Source organism: Myxocyprinus asiaticus, chromosome 4 (genome assembly GCF_019703515.2).
Source record: "Myxocyprinus asiaticus isolate MX2 ecotype Aquarium Trade chromosome 4, UBuf_Myxa_2, whole genome shotgun sequence".
NCBI classification, from domain to species: Eukaryota; Metazoa; Chordata; class Actinopteri; order Cypriniformes; family Catostomidae; genus Myxocyprinus; species Myxocyprinus asiaticus.
In genome coordinates, this window is record NC_059347.1 from 27096125 (window position 1) to 27114792 (window position 18668).

An 18668-nucleotide genomic window follows, 5' to 3' on the forward strand; every position below is an offset into this window, starting at 1 on the left:
TTTCGCCTCCACTCAAACATACAAGAAAGAAAGTGAAAGCTGCGTTAGTCATTACAACCAGAGTTATTATTTAGAATTTTTTTAATTTGCCCATTCAATTTAGTTTTATCTACAATTATGGGTGAAATACATGTAATGTAATTAATGAAATACATTTAATGTGTTTAATAGATTTAATAAATGGTAATATTAAAAGATTTAATAATGCCCACAAAAATAAACATAAAATAAATCAGAAAATATCAGATACCATTAGAAATGTATTTTATTCTACTACACTTCACACTTTTCAGTCCTCCTGCTGTGTCCAAGTGTAGCCTACTTCCCTAAAGTCAAGATACAATTTTTAATGACAAACTCTCCTTGAGATGACGTGTTGTTCTTTTCACATTATATTTAGTATGGATAATAGGTGAATAGAGACTTCTCCCCTCACTTGTGTTCTTCATTGTATTTTCGGACTTTTTTGCCATTGAAATGCAAGTGCCAGCTCTACAGGTAACACAAAGAGGTTGCACTACAAATATGTAATGGACCAAGTTTTACAATTTCCATGGTCTATTTAATCCGTCATATTAGTTTAAATATCCTTGATATTTCCTAGCATATTTGATTTTGTCTCGATATAGTCAACATTTTCAGTTAGAAATGACTTTGCGTAGTAACACGAGTCTGATAAAACATTTGTTCTATTTAATAATTTGCAGAGTTGGGGAACATACTTTTTAAAATAACGTACGTTATTGATCTTTCTGGATGAGAGCGGCAGAGCATGTCTGGTGAATGGCGATCTCTTTCCCACACACACAACAGCACGGGCGGGCGAGAGAGTTAAAAAAGAACTTTGAAAGAGTGCGCGCTGCCACTCTCAGCCACAATAATCACACATAAGGACATTGTGGTGGGGTGAGCAAGAGACAGACACAGTGGGTGTGGCATCAAGCCTCGGAGAGGCATTTATTGGAAATAATAAACGTAAAATGTCCACAAAAGGGGTAATAAAGTGTCCAAGGGGGTATAGTGTTCATAATAAAGGGGGAATCTGGCATTCTCGCAGTGAGACGGGGCTCCGTGAAGGGCGGGGTAGTGTCCATAGAATGGCCCAGGCATGAGCTGGGACCGTCGGCTGCTCACGCTCCTCTCCAGGGTCCACGGCACGAGGGGCGGCGGCGTCCTTGACGTCCTATCTTCCCAGGCCTGCAGCAGGTGTGAGGTGAAGGCAGTCCGGCATCCAGCCCGTCGGCGGCAACATGAGCTGTACACCCCCGGCGACTCATTAATGCGTCCGGGGGTCCAAGGAACGGGTCCAGCAGCGCATCCAACTCCGAACCCTCCGAGCTCTGGTCCTGGGCGTGCAAGGATGCCAGTGTATGCACACATGGAGATTTGAAGCCGGCTCCCCGAGAAGAGGTGCGCTTTGCATTTTTAAAGACAGCGGTGATGAAGCATGATTCACAACAGGTGCGATTCATTCACTGCTGTCAAAATGAGGCTTATTAATTATGCACCTCTTCTTGCTCTCCTGCCCAACTACCGTTGTGAGCCTGGCTGAAGGGCGGCCCTAAGAGGTGGGGCAACGATGACAAGCCGGAGGGGCGGATCATTCCGCCACAACATATACGCGTAAAAACTGATGTGCAGTATCAAATACACAGAATGTATGATAGTGCTAACTGTAGAGAGCACATCATTAATGAAGACAAAGCCAAATCCTGGACATTTAGAGGCAATTTTGAAATCCCCGGCCGGATGCTTTTTTCAGGTCTGAAAAAGAGGACATTTCCGGGAAAAAGAGGACGTATTGTCACCCTATGTTACGTTATTTGCTTGTTTGTTTGTCATTGCATCACAAATGCCATGGAATCCAGAGTCCGAAAGGCTCGAGTCCGAGTCAAGTCTGAGTAAAAATGCATCCGAGTCCGTGACAAGTCCAAGTCCATTACAATTGGACTCATGACTCAGACTCGAGTCCGAACTCGAGTACCCCAACTCTACAGCCAGGTAGTGTGAAAGATAGAGTAATAGTCTACCCTCTCTCCTGTCATAGCAAAGGGAGCATTAAACCACTGCTCAAAGGTGCTGCAGCTTTTGAAGATGGTGGGCAAGAGGAAGTTGAGCAGGGCCCAGAGCTCAGGTAGCTTATTCTGCAGTGGGGTCCCAGTGAGCAACAGCCTCCTTGGAGCGACGTAGTGAGTGTTCAACACCTGCGTGAGCTTGCAGTGATGGTTCTTCATGCGGTGGCCTTCATCCACAATCATGTACTTCCAGCGAATCTGGGTGGAATTGAGAATTAAAAGTATAGGTTAACCAAAAGTGAAAATTCTGTCATCATTTAGTATCCCTCAAGTTGTTCCAAACCCGAATTACTTTCTTTCTTTCAAAACACTTTCTTTCAGAGCACAAAAGGAGATGTTAGAGAGAATGTTAGTCTCAGTCACCATTCACTTTAATTTTTTTTCTCCATACAATGAAAGTGAATAGTGACTGAGACTAACATTCTTTCTAACATCTCTTTCTTCCACAAAAGAAAGACATACAGTACATGTTTGGATGGAACAACATGAGGGTGAGGAAATGGCCTTTACCTTGGCGAGAATGTGCTTATCTTTGATGATGTACTCATACGTGGTAAGAAGAACATTGAACTTCCCACTACGGAGCTGCGGCACCAAAGACCTCCGCATTGATGGTGTGCCCTTTGACAAATTTGAACAGAAGAGTTAATGCCTCTGATTTCATTACCTTTAAGCTATATTACATCATAAAATTATATTGTCTACAATAACAAAATACACTGAGAAAAAAATCAATCCTTACCTTGTAGGCAATTTTCACAATACTTGGTGCCCACTTGTCCAGCTCATAAACCCAGTTGGACAAAGTCCTGTGAAAAAGTGTTTCAAAAATCAATATTGTCATTTTTTACGAGAAACCACTGATATGTCTTACCTCTAATTGAAGTTATATCTCTAAATGATATGTGATGTTGTGACCGTGGGCCAGAGCTAATGATGGATGTGAGGTGAGGCAGTTTGAAGACATTTCTGCCCCATCCACAAATCAATCACAATAACTTTTGTTAAAATGTGGTGTCTGGTATTGCTGAGGGTCATTGTGTGGAAGATTCACTGTGTTCCATGGAGGATTTAACAAACAGGACGTTTCAATGACATCAGCTGGATAATGACAGGCTACAACCATCTAAATGTACAGTATGCTATTTCATTTGAGAAAATGAGACGCCAAGCCTGACTACACAAATAATATTACATGATGTTCTACCATCAAAGAATCAAATTAATTCAAGCTCCATCCAACTGACCATGCATGATTGATGATCATCTGTTCAGTGACCTGTAACAGTGCCATATGTTGTCTCTTAAACGTAATATCACAAATCACTATCAATAGCGTTTTCAGTCAACAGCCATCAACTGAACTGTGTTTAACACTGTTTAGTTACTTAATGAAGCCATTAAGCTGCAAATCCTCTTAGACAGCTCACCTCATTACACATCTTATCCCGTTATTCACAGCTTGTTTGTTGGACTTACGAGAGTGGTACAATGATGAGGTATGGCCCATTGAGCCGCTTGTGTTCCATCAGATATGTGATAAGGCCGATAGTTTGAATGGTCTTGCCCAGACCCATCTCATCTGCCAGAATACCATTCAGGTTGTTGTTGTATAGAGACACCATCCATTCAAGCCCTTGGATCTGAACAAAAAGGCTGGGTTATTTTGTGGTAAAGTATTAAAAGCATCACACATTGATAACTGAGGAGACATGGATCCTACAATTGTTCAATGAACAACGAAAGACTCAATTGGTGTTTTACAAAGCATGGTTCACTAATGCCAACATAGTTCTTTCAAAGGCTTAAACAGACCGCCTGACATTTTCTTTGTAACACCCCAGCAATCAGGTGGGGAAAGAAAAGAAAATTGGGAGACAAGAGGCCTGTTTTCTTCTTTTGAAATCCACAGCTAAATACATTACCTCCCAAAGGGGATAACAGATTCAATTCTAGCACTCAATTGTTGATATTTGATTTTCTTCCAGTTCTAAAGAAAATAATCCCTTTCAATATTTCAACCAACATACCTATCTGTGAAAAAGATAGAATGTAAACATGTGTTCAACATTTTCAGAGCTTGTTTTAAATGGTTTACCTGGTACTGCTTGAGTGTTCCATTGATCAGGAGGGTGGACTGTTTCTCCACTTTCTCTATGACCGCATGGGCTACTCCATAGTAAGACTGGGAGCTGGTCTGGCCTGCCTGAACACTGTACTCATCATCCACATCCTGCTTAGCGGACCTACACAATAAAACCAGGAAGTGTATGAGGATCAGTCAAGTTTGTACATTTAATGTGGTAGATTTCCAAACTCATGAAGCATACAATTACTCTCTCTGTCTACTAAATGTACAAGAAAGCTGACACACTAGCATACAAATCATCATCCAAAACAGAGCACACTATTACAAAATATATATTAATAGTACAATATGTAATCATTAGGGCTGCCAAAGTTCATGTAACCTGTCATATTAAAGCTAAATTGTGTCATTTCTGTGCCACTAGCGTCATCAAGCTGAATTTCAAAAATAATAATTGTTTTCAAACAGATTTCAGAAAACTCCCCTATATTCCACTGGTTGTACAAACAGATAGTCCCGTCCAAAACTCACACCACTGATCGTGCCAGTATTGCTGTGTCAGGCTGTGAGGGCCACTCAAACAAATAGAGGATTTCTAAGGAATTGCCACAAAGCCACAGAGATACACTTGGTGAAATCAACCTTCCTTTTCACGGCTTACTTATTGTTGAATCTGCATATTAAGCTGAGATACGAAAACAAATTTTAACATTGAAAAATGTACACACATCAGTTTTCAGTGGATATGTTTAACAATGTTAAATTCATTTGATGCAGGTATATTTGATGCATTAAAAAATTTACCTGCTGTATTATAAAATTATTATTTTTTTTAGCAACATACTGATTGTAACTGTATATTGATACAGTATTAGTGAAATAGGCCTAGTTTCACATTGCATTTTACGAAAATAAAAAATCATCAACAATGATCAATATCAAAGTGGTCAAGAGGTAAGAATCATGCAATGGTGTAAAAAAGACCTGTGTTCAAAACTCAAATGATTACATTTAAATTTACAATAAAGGGACAGGGCTGCATTTGATTGCATTTACTTTGTGATATAACTGACTTGATTAACTTGACTTATTCTGTACAGGACTGTAATGAACATAATGTCCATCCCCAATGTAGAACACAGAGTGGGTGCAACCCTGTAAAACTGCAGTAAATGCATGGTAGTGGAATGAAATCTGAAAGTTGTATGGGGGAAGCCTTGTGCTGTCCTGAGAACGTTGCAAATGTCGGCTATTCCAGGATCCGCCATTACGGCTTAAATGGAACAGTTTAACAATGTAAGAACATTTTGTCTTTTTAAGTCATTGTATATGTACATGTACATGTAGTTTTCTAGAACTGGGTAGGACCCAGAACCTCTTTGCCCACAGTACAGCCTGAATTCTTCATGGCATAGATTCAACAAGTTACTGAAATTTTTATTTTATTTTTTGTTCATTTTAATAATGATTCTTATCCATGTTGATATAATTTAATATTAAGACATTATTCTCCACACCACAGCTCCACCCTTAAAGGAATATTCTGGGTTCAATACAAGTTAAGCTCAATCGACAGCATTTGTGGCATAATACTGATTACCACAAAAATCTATTTTGACCCGTCCCTCCTTGTCTTTAAAAAAATAAACAAATCTTGGTTACAGTGAAGCACTTACAATGTAAGTGAGTGGGGGCCAATTTTGGAACGTTAAAGTACTCACTATTTCAAAAGTATAGCCACAAGACATAAAGGATAATCATGTAAACATGATCTTAGTGTGATAAAATCACTTACTAACCTTTTCTGTATAAAGTTATGGCCAATTTTACAACTTGACAATGTAATGTCAACAAACCCTAAAACCCTAAAATGACTTTAAAAAAAAATTACTATATAAACAACTTTACAGCTCAAATAATACGAGTTTTAACAGAAGAATTAATGCAAGTGCTTTTATAAAATTGTAAACTTCACATTTCTGTGTTTAAACCCTCCAAAAATTGGCCCCCACTCACTTTCATTGTCCCCATTCACTTCCATTTTAAGTGCCACTGTAACCTCGATTTTTCCTTTTTTCAAAGAAAAAGAGGAACGAGTTGCAATTAATTTTTGTAGTAATCAACATTATGTCACAAATACTGTCGATTGAGCTTAACTTGTATTGAACCTGGAACATTCCTTTAACACAATGCTGAATGGATCCATGGATTTATTATGTTTATGCTAAATTCTGCTTCCACCATCTGCATATCCCAGCAAAAATTAGGATTCATCGGATGTTTTCCAATCTTCAGTCATTCAGTTTTGGTGAGCATGTGCCCACTCAAGCCTCAATTTCCTGCTCTTAGCAAACAGGAGTGGAAGCCGGTGTGCTCTTCTGTTGCTGTAGCCCATCCACTAGGTTCAACACGCTGTGCATTCAGGGATGCTTTTCTGCATAGAACTGCTGTTCCTTTGGTGACTGTTATCTTTTTGTCAGCATGAACCAGTCTAGCTATTCTCCTCTGACCTCTCTCATTAACAAGGCCTTTTCACCGACAGAACTGCTGCTCACTGAGTGTTTCTTATTTTTCACACCACTTTCTGTAAACTCAGCAGATCAGCAGTTTCTGAGACACTGTAACCACCCCGTCTGGCACCAACAATCATTGCAGGCTGAAAGTCACTTACTGTAGATCATATTTCTTCTTTATTCTGGTGTTTGGTCTGAACAACAACTGAACCTCTTGAACATGTCTGTATGCTTTTATTGCTGCTACATGATTGAATGATTAGATATTTGCATTAACAGGCAGGCGTACATGTGTACCTAATGAAGTCTCCAATGAGTGCTTTTAGAGGCAAATTTCAGCTAATTGAAATGTGAGATTAACTGCATTAACTAAAAAAATCCTGAGATTAATTTCGATTAATTACTTCCATCTATTGGCAGCCCAAATAAAAATAGCTAAACTAGCTATTATTATTAAAGTTAATGTAAATAATCAGGGTCCAAAATAACACTTGGCAAGCACCAAAATCATGTAAAAATGGGCTTTTATCTCAGTTCACTCGTCACTGGTAGGTAGGGCTGGGAATCATAAGGAATTAAACGATTCCAGTTCTGATTCCTCTTAATGATTCCGGTTCCTTAAAGGTTCCGGTAACAATTCCAGTAATTCTTTTAGTACATTTTTTTAAAAGAATTATTTGAAAATGAGAAATGCAATTCATATTGTATATACTACCCTGTGCTGTCTGTTACCAAATAACAAAATCATTTCAGATTTCTACAGAGCAGAAATACCAAATCAGAAATAAATTGAATACAATTTTTGTAAAAGGTGTGTTTACAGACTTTTTAGAGACATATTTACAATCCAATAATAGATCCTAACTATATTTTAAATATACAAATCTAAACCAACAAGAAATGCATATTTCATTAATTCATTAATTCTTTTATAAAATTCCACTTATAACAAAACTTGTGTATTTTTAATTATACATTTTCATATGAACATACAGTCAGTAACTGCCTTGCTTGATTTAATAGAGATACAGATCATCATTAAATAAACAGTAACCATTCCAGAGACAGTTTTGACTGTGTTAAGTAGCCTAATGCTGTACTTCAGGCTTGCGAGACTTCAAGAGTTCTTATTTAATTTTGAGTTGGACATTCATAACTTGCACATCAGTAAAAGATAACTTGTATACCAGACTATAAATGGAAGCGCTGTATGTTTCACGCTGTAGATTCAAAAGAACCGGCTCATTAGAATCATTCTTTTGGGATCGAACTGTACCGGAAGCGCATATGTTTCGCGCTACAGATTCAAAAGAGCCAGCTCGAGACTCATTCGATCAAATACACTGATATATCCGGTTTATAGAACCTTACGGATGTGTGCGGGGAGGCCCAATCGTCTGCCGCACCGACATCCTCCATGGAGGTTCCTTTAAAAAGAGTCCAAGAAGCAGCCATTCCCCTCGTGGAACGGGCTCTCACGCCCCCTGATAATAACTGTCCCTTTACTAAGTAAGCCAATTTAATGGCTTCTACAATCCAAAGAGAAAATCATTGTTTTGACAATGCCTTACCCCTCATTGGGTTTGCAAAGCACACAAAGAGATTCTAGGACTGTCCAAAGCTTTGTGTTTTACTCACATATGCTTGCAATACCCTAACAGGACACAAAACATGCATCTTCTCCTCCTCTGGCGAAGCAAAAGGAGGAGGGTAAAAAGCTGGGATTTCTAACTCTTTGCATTAAATATCCAGGTTTAATCACCTTGGGCACAACCGCTGGGTTAGGGCGTAACCTGACCCTGGAGAAATTTTGTGTGAACCTGAGAAATGCAGGGTTAACCAAGAGAGCATGCTATTCGCTAACATGCCTCATAGTGGCCAAGGCCGGTAACAATGTTGTTTTATGAAACAATCTTTATATCGGCTTTCTCCTGAGGTTCACAATGGAGCTTCCCCCTAAGCTTCCAGAACTAGTGATAAATCCCATAATGGTAACATGGGTTTAGTGACTGGTTTTAGGCGGCATATGCCTTTCATGAAACTACTTATGATAGGATGTGAGAATATCTGGAACTGCGGGAAGAAAAGGGACTCTGTTTTCTCTGACACCATTTTTCAAATCTTTTCCACTCCATCTTCTACAGAGACAAGGTGGAGCTCACTTTGGTGCTTTGAACAGTGAAAATCACATTTTGAGCAAGCAGAGAGCACTTAGATTAGACCTCTCATGGGCCAAACCCAGAGGTTCCGTTTCTGCGGATGTGGATGGAATATCGTCCCACCCACTAGAGAGAGAAGTTCCCTGCGCTGGGGTAGGTGCCTAAGGGCTTGCATACATAAGTTAGAAACATAACTGATTGTGTTGGGGTTAAAAAACTCCTCTTTGGGTTCATTATAAATCCCGTGAAGTGAACCAATCACTCCTCTGTACAGAATGAGGCAGGAATTTGTGTGTCAACATTCTGAACTTTTATTTTCTCAGATACTTCTAGGAAATAAGAAAACACCGGCTGAACAAATATTTCTGTGATTCTTCTGTCAGTACTATTTGTATTGCCTCTTGAGGAGAAGAGAATTTATTTCTTCTCTCAAAATTTTTGCATTTTTCTTCTGCAGTTTTGATTGCTTTATTCCAGAGAAATGTGGGGGTTTTCTCGCAAACTGCAACCTGTACCCCTTTTCTATTTTGTTCAGAACCCACTGAGAGTCTGTGCACTTTGCCAGATGTGTAGATTGGCCTTTAAATTCTCTATCTCACCCATAGCTGGTGCTACAGTGGCCTCTAATGGCAATAATAGGAAACACACAGGGATCTCTTCTATGTTTTGGGGGTTATTAATAGATTGATGTTTGTCACGGATTTTACAGGGTGCTTGTGTATAACCTTGTTGTGGGGGAAGTGAATTTCCTCTTATTGCTTGACTGATCCACACAGGGGATAAGTGTGTGTGACAGTGTTCTGCATTGACTGATCCACACAGGGGCTAAGTGTGTGTGACAGTACTCTGTGCTCTTGACTGATCCACACAGGGGCTAAGTGTGTGTGACAGTACTCTGTGCTCTTGACTGATCCATACAGGAGATAAGTGTGTGTGACGGTAGGACTTTCGGGGATGGTTCGATCTCCTTTTCAAAGCCGACCGACTCCTCAAGCTTGTCCGATGGAGTAAGCAGGTCAGCGCAACTCGACATCGGAGGTGAGGTTTCCGTCGCTTCAGGGGATGCCATCATGTCCCCTCCTTGTAAGAGATCAAGACAAACATCCTGCACGAACACCGCTCTCCTGCACAGTACTCCAGGTGAGAGTTTACTGCACTGTGTGCAGGAGACCGGTGTCCGTAATGCTGCCCGGGCATGCTCTAGGCCCAGACACGCTGGACACATAACGTGTGGATCTTTGGCTGACACATAAAATCCACACACTCCAGGACAAGAGTGAGACGGCAGTTTGGTCTTGCCAGTCTTCTTGGGAGAAGCCATCTTCAACTGGTAAGTTGAGATCTTATTTAAATGTATATTGCTTGGTAAAGCATTTTCTGATTTCTTCAGTATAAGTCTTGTTTTACTTGGCCTGACGTCTTACAAGTGGTAGCTTGTCTATGGACAGTTAAATCTAGCCAACAGTTTTCAACACTAGGTGCACTGAAAAAGGGCTCGTAGCTTGGATGCCACAAGAGAAGAGAAGCAGGATGCCATTTTGGGCATGATTGCATAGGGCTTCATTGATGACCACGCAAGAGGCATGTCCCATAGCGGAAGTCACAAAGATCATACAATTCTGGTATTTTTTAAAGAATGGAACCAGCTCTGAACAAGAACCGGTTCTCGGTTCCCAGCCCTATTGGTAGGTGTTTCAAAAGGTTAATTTTATACTCTGTATATAATATATATTATATGAGCTTGCTAACAGAAAAGTTAAGAGTGAGACGAAACAAGAAGGGAAAAAAAGGGAGGGGGGGAAACAAGAACACATAACAGCTATCAACACCCAAGTCTTGGCACCCTGCTCTTCTTGCACTCCAGCTCAACAAGACATTTTTTGCTTTGAAGTGAGAACAGGCAACATACTCTATGATGTGCTTGGCTGCTGTTTCCGACACTTCATCACTGTTGGGGTCGATGACTTTCTTTTCTTCTGATTCAGCTCTCGAGACCACCTCTTCTTCATCCTAAAAGAGATTATTAGTGGATTATGCTCATTTAATGCATTGTGATTGTTCAATGACAACGGCATAGTGGAATATGTTGAGAAGAAAAAACCCACTAAGGCTGATGCTGAATAGGCATATGGGAAAGGATTTACAGACACAGAGAAAAGGATGATAATGTGTGTGAGTTTGTGTACTTATGTGTGACTAATTCCCACTCCAAGAAGCTGTCAATGCTTAATGAGCAGAAATAAGAGGACACTCACCTCCTCTTCAAATTCTGAGCCACTCTCTTCGCTGTCTGACCGTGGAGCAACTTCATAGCTGTTTAAAAAGGCATAATTCACTAGTAAACACTTGAAAGTCTTTTATGAGTTTATTGACAACACAAGCTTAAACAAGTTATTTGTTATTAAAGCTTTTTCCACAGTGGGGCCAAGCAGTATGACAGTATATACCATCCAATGATAGAAATGTATCAACTGGTAGAGAATCTGCTATCCAACACCAAGCAGAAAACATACCATGTGCTTTCAGCCTAGACAGCTTTATTGATTATAACTGGAGCGATTTAGTTTCGAAGCATCACAATGTGCGCACAAGTGTAACAACTTGCCACATAGTAGAATTCGACTGATGTGCAGTATATATATATATATATATATATATATATATATATATATATATATATATATATATATATATATAATGTATTACTGGTTAGCATCTTTTGTTTTTAACTTTAAAAGTGATAGTTTGGTAAAAAAAAAAAAAGACAATTCTGCCATCATGTGCTCCCCCTCATGACATTCCAAATAGGGCTGGCGATAGGACGATGTAATCAGATATAGACGATGTCTTACAAATATCCCGATGCCGATTACGACACTCATTGTCAGATGATGATCGATGATATCTGGAAATGGCAAAACCATGGATCTGAGAAGTCGGCAAATATATTAAACAGTAGCCCAGGGTGCCAAATGTGACGAGCTTGCAAGCTCCTCATCCAAATGCAGGTATTTCATGCGTGGGTAATTTTGCTCATCTACCCGCAACAGGTGGGCGACCTGTAAGACGTCTCAAAGTGACACATGGCAAAACACGCACTTGAAGAAACACACTTTCTTATATTTTTAAGGCAAGACAAAAGAAAAGCCGTCAATGCCCATGTCTGATTTGCTGTTTGTTCAGAGGTGTGCAGAGCAAGCCCGTCTCGTGGAACATTCGCATGTAAAGAGTTATCACTCTTTTTTCTCTGTCGTCTATGAGAATGCTACAAATGATCTCTAGTCATCTCAGGAGGTGCTGTGAGTTTAGTTCGCTTTATTTCCACGGAGCAGTTTGCGGTTAACATGCATCGTGAACGCAACTCTGCAGGTTCAGTAGTATATAACTTTGTATTAAAGAAACAAAGACGAAAGTGATTAAATCATAAAATAATACAAGACACGTACACCTTGAACCTTAAATTGAGTTCAATTTTAATTTCTTTAGGCAGCATTTACTGTAGGATAATATGCAAGATAAGAACACATATTTGGCAGCATTATTTTGGGAACACAAGTTAATTTATTAGGCTTATTTATTATGATGATTATTATTATTATTATCTTTACATTTATAATTGTCTTTAGTTCTTAATTTGTAGGCTATTAGTAATTTCCACTAGTTGTCGTTGACGATTACTTGCGTGATGGCAAACGGGGCCATTGGAGACGGTAAATGTTTGGATTTGGGAAGGTGGTTATATAAGATTTTTGATCACTTAATTTTTGATCACTGGTTATTTTAATTGTTTTTTTTTTTTTTCATTTAATTTAAAGTGCAATTTGAATTCAGAAATGTATTTTGTTAAAGTTTTTCATGTTTCAATAAATGAATTAAATTTTTAAAGCAAAATCAATAAAGCAAAAATAATCACCGACCCTCGGCAGGGGGGTTGACGATGTAATCGGATTTTGCAATATTTTTTCTATAAAATATTGTGAAAATATTTTTTGCATATCACCCAGACCTAGTTCCACACACAACATTCTTTCTATCATGGAGCACAAAAGGAGATGTTAGACAAAATGTAAGCCTCAGTCACCATTCACTTTCATTTAATTGAACTTCCAGCCAAAATAACTGTATCGTCACATATACGGTTACTGAGAAATAAAATTACTCACAACATAATATGAGAATTCGGTCATAATGCCCACCCCTACTCAACAGTATTAAAAATATGCTGCAAAGGAGGCTTGCACAAAGTTGCATTCTGTGTTGCATAGATTTCTATTACTTTCTACCCCTTTCGTCATTTCTTATACCACCCACGGCTGTAAACACATGGCTCATAGCAGTTTTCACAGCTCGATCCAAGAGATTGGCCATAATCTTAGTGGGTTTCTGTCAAAAAGTATTTTAAATTAACATGCACACAGAAGGTGCAATGTGAGGACATCTTACCCAGGGTTCATCTCAAGCCAGGCCTCTAACTGACTGGACTTGGGGGCATCAGTCCCCTGTAGCACTTTCCCAGTCTCAGTCTGAATAACTTTGACTGGCAGCTCACTCATCTGGCTGCTTTCGTCTATGGGCTACAGGAATAAATAAACATAATGCAGGTTTTCTATGAAGAGCGATGCTAAATTAGCTTTGACAGAGTGAGCTTTTACCAGAGGGACACACATCAACCGGTTATTTCACATCTACTTGGCTTTCATTTTCATATCGATTCACTTACCTCTCCATCGGGCCCGATAGCTCCCATTCCTTCGACATCACCAGCTTCCTTCTGAGGGTTAAACATGACAGGGATAAACAAGTGTTAAATGTTTGATGATCGTAAGCATTTCCTAAACTGACATGCTTAAGTGAGCGTAGAAAAATTAGATTTACAAGAACCACAGTGGGATAAACTGAAATGAACTGAAGTGAATTCAACATAATAACAGTATATTTTACAATCCTCAAACTTGAGGATAAATTATTTTGTGAACCACATGAGCATGACATTTGTTTGCCATTGTCATGTTGCCTCACACCTTCTTTTTTCTCTTCCTCTTCTTCTCCTTGGCAGCCTGAGCGGCCTTGTGCTCATAGACAAGTTCAGTCAGGTTGGCCACGTATTCGTCTGTCTGTTGAAGGAGGTAAGCCAAACGCTTGTCCTTTTTCTGGTCAATCAGCTTCCTGTAACCTTCTTCATCCTCAGCCTACATCAGGGAATACACACAGAGAACCTGTGAGAACCTTTAAAGAACATCTCTAGTGGGAGCTGTGAAAGGTGGTTTTGAAATGCAAGGCATCATACCAGTAGCCTGTATATCCTACAGTAGTAGTTCCAAACCTTTTTCCAAGGGGATGCCCATTTTACAAGTCATGTGCTTCACAGCTTGTTTTTTTCCTACCATATTATCTATGAAATCTGAAACACTGTAGCAAATAAATTATTAATAACCAGTTTTACAAACTTTACAATATAGCATTTTTAACATTGCTTTCAAAAAGTATACACAACAAACAGCTCGGACATTATCTTGCAGTTCAGTGAGTGAGTGAGTTAGTCATCTGAGTGGATTCAGTAAGGAAGTGAGTTGTCTGACTAATTCAGTCCATGATTCTAACAAATGACTCCTGTATTTAATTAAGAGTAAAATTAGGTAAAACCACTCAAGCAATTCATTCATAGATTGGACAGAACCTTGCACTGTATATAAAAAAAAATTTGTGCAGTCAGCAAGGAAAAAGCAATAGAAAGTTGTGCTGACTATTACTGCCAATATATTATTTCATATATATGAAATAACTTTCTCCAGAAAAGCGGTGCTGGAAACAATGCTTCATACCATCAGTCTCCTCATCCTCTCTTTCTCAATGCGTTCTGTCTCCTTCTTCTGCTCTCTTTCTGTGTTGGTGTGCCAGGTGGCGATGGCCTTGGACAGCTTCTGGATTTTTCCAGAGATGGACCTGTGATACTCTTTGAAATCCTTTGCATGCTGCAGGATGCTGTTAAGATACTCCTACAAGAAGAAAAATAGGATACTTGAATCAATAACTGAAGTGGTCTAAAACTTATTTGTGCTTAAAGGGGTCTTATCATATATTTTTTCTAATTTTCTTCTCCCAGAGGCATACTTACATCATTAGTCAAAGTTCTTGTACCAAAAACAAGAACTCTTCATTCAGTTTTTATGGCAAATTCTCACCCTTTCTCTGACTCTAAGAATTAAACAGGTCATTTTTGCTGCTGTGCTTTTTGAACTTCTTTGTAAATGCCTTCTTTGCATGTGAAATGAGAAACAGTGCTGTGCATATACATGAGCATAGGGTATACTGTCGAGTTCAATAGCACTAGAAACTGTTCGTTCAGGCTAAAATGATGCGACCAGAAAAAAATAAACTTCAGTTGCTTGTTTCTAATGTTGGTATGCTTTAGAACTTTAGGCAGAGCTGTAGGTTCTACAAACAGACAGGAACAGCACTAGGTTTGGTGAACTATTTACACTTTTAACTCTCCTTAGTTCTTCTGGTGTTAAGGAATAATAGTATCTATCCTATTTCTCCTGGGCAGACCAAGTTTCTGATCACTCATTAGGCATTGTTGATTAGCGATTGGTGTTAATGTAGGTGGTCATATTTTAATGTTTTAGGTTTCTGACATTAGAAGTGAAATCCAAGGATTTTAGAACAAATTGTCTTATTACAGCTATCAATTTAAAATGTTAATTTAACACTATAAATTATGAAAAGGTACAGCAAATTAATAAAACTAAAACATTTAATTATGCCCTGGAGTCATCATCCTGTCAGTGTGTGACAGACATTTTGGTTGAAATAAATTTTTTATCACAGACACATAACTTAAGTGTGAACTAAATGTGCGTAAATTAATTAAGTCTCTTGAAAGGAGAAGATTATGGCCACATAGAAGCAAATAACATCTATTTTTTGGAGTTGTAAAAAAACTACAGCCTTTTTGGGATGGCATACATTCAGTTCTGAGTGAAGTACTGGGTGTGACGAGGAGGAGAGCATGGCCGGGCCTTGAGGACGCACGGCCGGCACTGAATCGTCCTAATCAGCCGGGAGGGGGATAAGGATGAAACAGAGACACCAGAGAGAGAAAGAGAGACACAGAGTTATGTTTGTGTGTGTCTTTTATGTTATGTTTGAGTTCTGTTGGATTAAAGTTTTATGTTGACGATTCATCTGGGTTCCGCCTCCTCCTTGCCCATCTTAAGAACCTCGTTACACTGGTGCTGAAACCTGGTAAGGAGAAGGGATGCGCTGTCATTGAGTCCTCACCGCTGCCGTCCGCCAGGGGGACAGAGGAGTCGCTGCCGTCCGCTGGGAGTCAGAGGAACTGCTGCCATCCGTCAGGAAACGGAGGAGCCGTTGCCGTCCGCCAGAGGACATTGAAGGTTCAGCTAGTTCTCACCTTCTCCTTGCCCATCTTAAGAACCTCGTTACACTGGGATATGCAATTTTCATCTCTTGGAAACACTGTAGAAGTGGAAGCCTTTGCGATGTTTCTGGCAGAGGACTCGCAGTAAGCATTGCATCATTCATTCATTCAATTCAGGCATCTCATCCAATCATGATCCAGCCTCTCCCTTGTAAGCACAGTTGTCCTTCATCGCTTCGTTATGCCAATTTTTCTTTTACCCCGCCACCCCATCACCACCAGTTTAGGTCCTATCCTGCTGTAAGGGGTAAGCTTCTCTCCCCTGCCGTCATCGCCTTTCAGCAGGATCTGAGGGTCCTAGTGAGAATCCTGACGCTGAACCATAAAACGGGGCTTACACCAAGAGAAACTATTCTTTCACTCATGTTATTCCTATCTCTCGAGTCCTCTGCGAGAAACAAAAGTGACCAATACTTGGTTAAGATACTCCATGTGTCTGGTAAAAAGACTATTACTAAGAACTGGCTAGAAATGATTGTCAACTTTTTGTCAACTCAATCGAAAAGCTAAATAAAAAGTTACAAACACAAACAAACAAACAAAAAGGAACATCTGCTGTAAATTTTTGTTTTGCTTCGGAATGTCCAAATGTTAATGTGAGGTCATTTTCATGTTGACTGATTAAACTAGACATCAGCATTACTTGCGTTTTTAACAGCTCCTTTTCAAGAGAAGACCAGCCACCTATATTTGCTCTCTTTAGGCACCACTTTCCACAATGGTCCTTCGCTGATGTCACGGTTCCGGTGAGTTTGTCGGTCTGTTCTGTTTGTTTTGTTATTTCTCTCCCTCGTGTGCCTCTGACGCTGTCGGCATGCATGATCATTGTTTCCACGGGAACGCTGATCACACCACTAATTAGCGTGCTAGCAGCACCTGTCTCTCCACTAATTCACTGCCCATTTAAGCCCTTCTTTGTGTCATGTTCTTTGCTAGATTGTTGTTTGGTGTTGAAGTAACTCACCTCGCTCTCTCTACCTAGTTGGGCCTGTCTCGTGTATTTGTTTTGGTTGCCCATCTCTGCCCACGTGTTGGGAGTGTGGTTGCCTTCCAGTTTTCTGTTCGCCTGTTCTCTTCATCCACATCTCTTCAACAGAGGATTCCTCTCGAATCTGCTCCTGACTACCACAACACTTACACTCGCCTACGAACACACTCTTCACTTCCTTATGGATCTGCTCTCTGCGTGGTCAGCATACACTCATCGACAAACACACCCATCACCTTCTACTGCAGTCGGTGCCGGGATCTCCACACTTCACCTGGATCTGCTGAAGTTATCATTTGTTGTTAATAAATCCTTTGAACTGTTCCTCTGCTCTTGGGTCTCTTTGTCTCGCCTTTGTGACAGCTGATGATGATTAAGTTGCTTCATTGTCAAAACGCACATCATACAGTGCATGGGCCTGTCATCTCTCACAAGAACAAAAAACTCCTCCCATGATGGATTCAAAAAGCACTTTGCTGCCATTGTGGCTGAAATTTTACAGGCTAGCCAGCTAGGTAAACTCACAGGCAATCAATAGGAATGTCACAATATATCGATACATTACATCGATTATTGAGGGGCACGTTATTATCTTGATACGTTTTTGAGGGATCGATATATTAACATTAGTCTACATTTAGCCTAATTTGTGTGCTTTCCAATTCCCTGTCAGTTTGCTTTCCATTTAATGTAATCTGGCGTAATAGATTTTTGAGACTACATGTGGGTGATATAACATTTACTGCTTAATACTGAGGCCAGTCGCTCACCGGACAAGAAGTGCAGCTTTGTATGTAGGACAAGGCACAGGTAACACACACATGACACATCAATGTGGTACAGGTGGCAGTTCAAAGCTGTGAATCTAGTCACTATACACACAAATGTTACAAAGGTTTTTGTACTTCTTCAAGAATGAGCAAAGTGTCATTGATGAGTTTGCAGGTTCGTGTGTGAAACTGGTGTAACTGTGCAAACTGAACTATTAGAAATGCAGATTTCTATGTATGTAGAATTGAATAGGTTTCAATCAAGCTATCAAACCACAAAAAGACATCCTTGTAACTGAAAATACATTGTGTAGACTATATACAGGTGCATCTCAATAAATTAGAATGTCGTGGAAAAGTTCATTTATTTCAGTAATTCAACTCAAATTGTGAAACTCGTGTATTAAATAAATTCAATGCACACAGACTGAAGTAGTTTAAGTCTTTGGTTCTTTTAATTGTGATGATTTTGGCTCACATTTAACAAAAACCCACCAATTCACTATCTCAAAAAATTAGAATATGGTGACATGCCAATCAGCTAATCAACTCAAAACACCTGCAAAGGTTTCCTGAGCCTTCAAAATGGCCTCTCAGTTTGGTTCACTAGGCTACACAATCATGGGGAAGACT

The 18668-nt window shown here is 39.6% G+C and overlaps 1 protein-coding gene across 5 annotated transcripts in view; it reads right to left on the bottom strand.

The window, feature by feature from the left end:
• LOC127434769 (probable global transcription activator SNF2L2) overlaps positions 1–18668 on the bottom strand; it is an 89972-nt gene that overhangs the window by 46523 nt on the left and 24781 nt on the right. For all 5 annotated transcript variants that reach the window (XR_007896086.1, XM_051687735.1, XM_051687742.1 and 2 more), the window contains 11 exons: positions 14659–14832; positions 13858–14025; positions 13557–13607; positions 13280–13410; positions 11092–11149; positions 10746–10846; positions 4174–4321; positions 3555–3718; positions 2818–2884; positions 2586–2696; positions 2031–2273 (listed from right to left, as the gene is read on the bottom strand). Coding sequence is in view for 4 of the 5 variants with exons in the window: in XM_051687735.1 (XP_051543695.1) it covers positions 2031–2273; positions 2586–2696; positions 2818–2884; positions 3555–3718; positions 4174–4321; positions 10746–10846; positions 11092–11149; positions 13280–13410; positions 13557–13607; positions 13858–14025; positions 14659–14832 (1416 nt within the window). In the remaining variant the exon portion in view is untranslated. The remainder of the gene's footprint in view (positions 1–2030; positions 2274–2585; positions 2697–2817; positions 2885–3554; positions 3719–4173; positions 4322–10745; positions 10847–11091; positions 11150–13279; positions 13411–13556; positions 13608–13857; positions 14026–14658; positions 14833–18668) is intronic.